At 41.8% G+C, this 6,538-nt stretch overlaps 1 protein-coding gene across 1 annotated transcript; it reads right to left on the bottom strand.

The window, feature by feature from the left end:
• Window positions 1–3,843: 3,843 nt before the first annotated feature.
• Window positions 3,844–4,815, bottom strand: LOC308221342 (olfactory receptor 5AR1-like; the record flags this gene model as incomplete). Its single annotated transcript, XM_080618325.1, has 1 exon — window positions 3,844–4,815. One exon carries the CDS (start codon window positions 4,813–4,815, stop codon window positions 3,844–3,846), a length of 972 nt encoding a protein of 323 aa, XP_080474451.1.
• Between the last annotated feature and the right edge of the window lie 1,723 nt (window positions 4,816–6,538).

Raw genomic sequence — 6,538 nt, 5'->3', positions numbered from 1 at the left:
TGAAATCCCCATACTAATCATTATCTGTGCATTTGCACTTCATAGTTGCCACTGAAAATCAGACTTTCAACTATTGGCATATCTGGCTAATCTCGTATAACCAATGAGGGATGAAAATGAATCATTTTCATGTATCTATTCTTAAAGAGAAATGATTCCTGAAATTCTGGAGGTGCTTCAAAAATTATTTCGTACGCCTGTTGCTCTTGAACTTCAATTGAAACCTTGTCAAAGACTGACTTTTACTGCTTACTATAACCATACAGACCAGTTGCAGATGACTTCATATGCCTCCTGAGCAACTCCGACAGTCACTGCCGTAATTCATGTCTCATATGAATATCCTGTATTCTTACAAAGTGTATGTTGGCAAAAATGTAGAACCAGTGCACAAGAATATGCACTGGTTCTAATATGCACTGGTATTAAGTTGTGAATATTCAGCTGGTTTTTCAGTTCTCCATATTTGCTGTGAAGAAGGTGTTTCTTACAGGGGAAAAAAAGGGTTTTTTCCTTAAGCAAAATTCAATTGTATTATTAATGCGCGGGTTTTTTACTGTTTGCAATGCAACCAGGGCAGATTTTGCTTTCTGTCTTTTGCATGGTACTGTCAGATGTGAAAGTGTGCAACAGGAAAGAGGTTGTGAATGATTTTTCTCCTTTAAAGATACTACCAAGTTGTAAAATTCAGGTCAGGATATAGTTTTGGCTTCAAAATTCCCAATACTTTGGGGATAAAAAAGTTACCATTCACTATTTCAGTGCCATTATTTTTTTATCCTGCGTGCAAAAGATAGAATCATAGAATCACACAACGGTTTGGGTTGGAAGGGACCTTAAAGATCACCTAGTTCACCCCCCCTGCGATGGGCAGGGGCATCTTTCACTAGATCAGGTTGCCCAAAGTTATGTGCAAAGATGCATGTATCTGCCGTGACCACCTTCCTTATACCCATGGGGCATTATAAATTTGGAATCAAGGACTTCCAAACCTTCATACCCAACACTCCTATTGCAGAAAGTAGCTAACTAAATCTGATGATGCTTTGCTATTATACCTTACTTCCTCTAAGCAGGCTGTTTTCCACTGAAAGTCTTTTTTATTCTCTTAAATACTTAGGAACATGCAGTATGTGAGGTCATAGAATAATAGAATGATTTGGGTTGGAATTGACCTTAAAGCTCATCTAGTTCCAACCAAGGTGAGCTATTTAGACACAAAACAAATTGTAGAGCCAACATAAACACCAAGAACAAGAAGATTAAAGATTAACATGTAACTATCCTTCACCTTGGACTGCACCATGCATATGCACACACACATGGAATAGTGTTTATTACTTAGAGGCTCTTCACAGAATCATCATACAATAGCCCAGGTTGGAAGTGACCTCAAAAGATTATCCTTTTGTAGGAAAGGGAACCTAGATGTGATTATCTAGCACCCTGTCCAACTGCATCTTGAACTCCTCAAGCAATGGGGACTCTACCGCATCCCTGGAGAGGTTGTTCCAGTGAATGACTGTTCTTACTGTAAAAGATTTATTTCTTCTCTTGAGACAAAATCTCTCCCAGTCCACTTGTACTTGTTGCCCCTTGTCTTCTCCATACAGCTCCTTATGAACAGAGAGCCTTGCCCTCTTTTTAGCCATGCTTTAAGTGCTCTGTGTCTTCATATATTAGAAACCGTATCCTTGAAAACTTCTTATCATGTAAAGTGAGTATTTCAGCTGATCCAAAGAATGAGGTTTCTTTTTAGTTTTAACATACTAGAGGGCACTAATAGGACTTAATGGCCCTGATGATTCTCACCTGGACCACTTCACACACATGCCCCTGCCCATGACCCAGGAGCCCTATTTAAGCTCAGTCTAGGGTTGCTAATCCGTCTTTGATTACAGTGGAGATGTGTCTGGTTATAGTTGTGCTTCTGCTCCTTGGATGGATCCTAGACCAAGAGCACAGCTTTGTCTGCAACCCTGCTCATGGCCTACCTGCCTTTGCTCCTGATGGTACACTGTGGATGGACTCTTTACTTCTAAACTTTCTTGGACTCTGAAAGTAAACACTGCTTGCTGTGTCTAAACCAGGTATTCAATATCCCCGCATATCTCCAGTATTAAATCCCCTTCCTTTTTCTTCATAAAACTTCTTGGTTTTCAAACTGGACTCTGATGTTCTTCTCCATCTCTCCTTGAAACTATTTTCTTTCTGTTCCCAACCTATGGCATACACTAAAAGCTTTCCCCCTACTAGGCGTGTGCATTTTCTGTTGTCTCTGAATGGCCACATGGATACAAGATTTGCATTCAGTTTGATGTCTCAACTGACTGTGGTGAAACAATTGCACTGCTCATACTTGGCATGTAGTTGCATCTCTTCCCCAAAGAATTTCTAAGCTCTAAACCCCAGGTGTTGGCAGAAGTAGTCATAAATGCATAAATTCACCATTGTGAATACAATTCCATAGCAGGATGGGACAGCTGTGGTGGTCAAGCATGGAACTTGGCCAGATAAAGTGACCAACAGCCTGCTTAGTGGCCACTGGCCCCTTTTAATGCATTCTTTTCTTGCTCTTCCCTCATCAGCCATGATACCTCAGTTTCTCTACCATTGTCTCCTCCCAAAGAGATGACCCACCCTGATCACTTTCCCATGTTCATTCCAGTTTTGCCACATTCACACCTTATCTGGGGATGATGACTTCTGAAGTCCCTTCCAACCCAAACTATTCGATGATTCTATGATTTTGCTATTCCTGATACCCAGGTAAACTAGACCCATGGTGTTTCTGGAACCTCGGTACTGCTGTCCTCATGAAGGTCTGCTCCCCAGGGGTGTCCAATGCTTCCCCTTCAACCATCTCTGAAGTTTGAACCACTGTTCCTACACAGCTAAGATTCATATCCCTAATTTTGTGGATCTAACAAGAAATGGTCAACTCATAGTTACTTCTTTCTCTTTGACAATCTTCATTATCAAAGGGTGAAACATTTATTTCCTAAGGTAACTCTTGCCAAGCGTGGCACATAGGAAGAGCTTCCCCATGAGTATTCTGAGACAAAAGCTCTCCTTTTCTCTGCTGCTCCTAAGGGCTTCAGCTGGTGTGATGTGGTCTAGCATTGGTTCTGTTAATGCATAAGTATTTGTATGTGGTGACCCATCACCTTAGATGACATTTTCTATTTAAATCCACAGGTGGGACTTGCAAATTTTTTCGTTTGTCTCTTAAAAATAGAAGGGTTTTCTGTATCAGCAAAGGGTCCTATAAAGATGTTACCTAGGCTTGATTGCATTGAGGTGTGTATGATTGCTGAACCTTATCTGGGGAATGCACATATGCAGCATTCATTTATTTGATCTTAAACCAGCACTGCTCATTAGTAATGGTGAACCTGGCTTCTGCACTGCCAATTGGAGATGTTCCTGGTTTCAAATGCATTAGCCCGGATTTGTTCTTAGCAAACATCCATGAGGACTTGGATCTCCTCTTTGCCCCATCATTCCCTCTTGAAGGTCTAGCAGAAGAACTAAATAATGTGAGGGATGCTTCTCAATCTTAGAAGTACAGTTCCTTATGGAGTGACACAAAGAACACCAAGTTGTTAAAGTAGGGGGTGGCAAGGGGGGAAGGAGTGCAAGTGAGGCTTTGAGTATAATTAGTGAGTTTAAGGGTAAAGTCAGACAGTATAGCTACACCCTGACAGAGGAGAAAGAAAGAAGTGGTTCACTGTATCTTGTAGCAACAACGTGTACAAGCACTTGGGTCATCGTCATTGATACCATCTTTTAGTTCCAATGGTCAGCAGCCAAACAGGGACTGAAACTCAAGAATTTCCAAGTTTATTTTGTTTGTGACACCTCTTTGCCAGTTTGATCTCTGAAGGAAATCAGAACTTTTTTTAGGAGTCTCTTGAGAGCACCCCTCACCTCCATGTTCCTCAGGCTGTAGATGAGGGGGTTCAGCATGGGAATCACCATGGTATAGACAACAGACACCGCTTTGTCCTGGTTCAGGGAGTAGGCAGAACTGGGGCGGAGGTACATGAAGATCATAGTCCCACAGAAAACTGAGACTGATGTCAACTGTGAGGCACAGGTGGAGAAAGCTTTATGCCTGCCCTTTGAGGAGCGCATCCTCAGGACAGTGGTAAGGCTATAACCATAAGAGACAGCAATGAATGCTAAAGTGCTGAGTGCAACAAGAGCAGCAATGGTAAAAAGGACATGTTCACTGACAGTAGTGCTGGAGCAGGAAAGTTTCAGGAGCGGAGGGATGTCGCAGAAGAAGTGATTGATGACGTTAGGGCCACAGAAGCGTGCACTGAACACTGAGCTGACAAGCACCGTTTGACTCACAGAAGCTATTAAGTAGAACCCCACAGCCAGTTGCACACAAACCTTCTGAGACATGGTGGCCATGTAGAGCAGAGGGTTACAGATGGCCATGTACCGGTCATAGGCCATTGCAGCCAGCAGGTAACACTCAGCGATGATGCAGAATCCACAGAAGTACATCTGGGCTGCACACCCTGACACAGAGATGGCCTTCCTTTCTTCAAAGAAGCTCACCAGCATTTTGGGAGCAACTGCTGAGGAATTACCTAGGTCTACCAGAGAGAGGTGGCAGAGGAAGAAGTACATGGGGGTGCGGAGTCGAGAGTCAAGTCTGATTAGAGCAATCATGCTGAGATTCCCCACCAGCGAGGTGACACAGATCAGAAGGAACAGCACAAACAGAATGACCTGCAGCTCCCAGATATCTGTGATTCCCGAGAGAATGAACTCAGCAGTTGCATTGTTTCTTCTGACCATTGCCTGAATGAACCCAAGTCTTTAGGAGGGGAGAGAAAGCAACACAAGTAAGTTACAACTCTGGACAGAGGAATAAATAAGTCATAATGATACTGGGAATGTCAGGTAGGGATGCAACAGAAGAAAAGGAGATGTTGCTTTATTTTAACGGAACTCTAGCTGCCTGTCACTATGCAAGAACTGAATGCTTAATTCTCTTGAGAAGCTTGCTGTTACCCGTTGAACACCTCCGTAATGACAGTCTCAAAGAAGGATTACTTTTGTTCCATTGCCGAGATTGACTGACAATTTTCTCCTCTTTCCTGGAACAATCTTATCTCTTTGAGCTTTTTCTGCTTAGTTCTATTGTTCAATTGGCCTCAAATGTTTATCTATGTGCATGGTGCCTGGGAGGAATAATAGGATGATTCTAGTTATCTGCTCTCTTGTTCTTCAATAGTGAATCTCTCGGCTTCTAAGAATGATGCTTAAGTTGGCCAGTGCAATTCTGAGAAGTCCCTGCAGGAAGATGCCCCCAGATTCACAACTCCTTGTAGACAAGCAGTTTATATGACAAAGCAGATGCTAGTTTTATTAAAGCTTATTTGCTGATTCCAACTATAACAATTCAAAGTTGAAGGCAGGGGCAGTGTAGTCATGGACCTTGCCCTGAGTCCCTGAGCCTGTTTGTGATAATGGCAGGAGGAAAGCTTGTCCTGACAAAATCATGCTTGTTTTTGTCCAGTATTAAAAAAGGAGCTGCTTATAAATGGAACCTACTTCCTAGGTAGATAGCTGCACTTGAGGTATCTGTTCAAGGCTTCATTTACAAGCATTAAAAAGAAATAGACACTTTAAGGCAAAATTCACATAAGCCACTTGAAATGTTTACTTACTGTGGGGTGAAATGACTTTCCTCTTAGAGATGCTGGTTTCTCATCACTGCTTATAAAGAGCACACAATGATTAGATAAGCTCTAGAAGTCTGTCTCTGTAGGGGATGATACTGAGTCAGACAAATCAGACCATCAGACTTTATAGGCATTGAAACATAGAATGGTTAGGGTTGGAAAAGACCTTAAGATCATCTAATTCCAACCCCCTGCCATGTTAAATAACAGCATATCTATGGGTGAAACAAAGGAACGAACATTATAACCTCGTCATCACCTTTTCACTTCTCTTAAAACACTGACTTGAAGAAAGACACCTCTTCTTTTCAGGTTGTGCTCCTGTTTTGACATTCCTGTTTAGACTTCTGTAAGCAATAAACTGTTAATTGCATGTGTATTAACCTGAGTTTTCATGATGGAGCTTCTTACTAAAACAAGTGTATGAATGGAACAGCTTTTAAGCTGTTGCTGTTTGCATTGTACTGAGAAATTGAGTGTACTTTCAGACAGTTACAGGAATTGAACTAATTAGCAGCAACTTGCAGAGCCCAACTGCTTGATTGCTAGTAATTTTGCCTACTATAGGAAGTTCTGAAGGCATTTTAACTGCTTGTAGTGACCAACACTATGGTCCGTGTAAGTAGAAGCTATTAAACAGTTCTTTTGCTGTAACCCCGCATTTCAGTGCTCACTGAACCAATAGTAGAAATTTAGTGGATTTCAGAGGTTTGAGATTAAGACTTAAACAAACCTTTAAGACTCAAATGCACATTGAAGACTTAAACCAACCTCCATCTGTTGTTACCACAGAGAATGGCTGAACTGAAGCTATCACAGATCTGCACCAACCA

Source organism: Psittacula echo, assembly GCF_963264785.1.
Source record: "Psittacula echo genome assembly, chromosome: 5".
NCBI lineage: Eukaryota > Metazoa > Chordata > Aves > Psittaciformes > Psittacidae > Psittacula > Psittacula echo.
The sequence above is the reverse complement of the archived record's forward strand: the minus strand, read 5'-3'. Positions and strand labels throughout refer to the sequence as shown.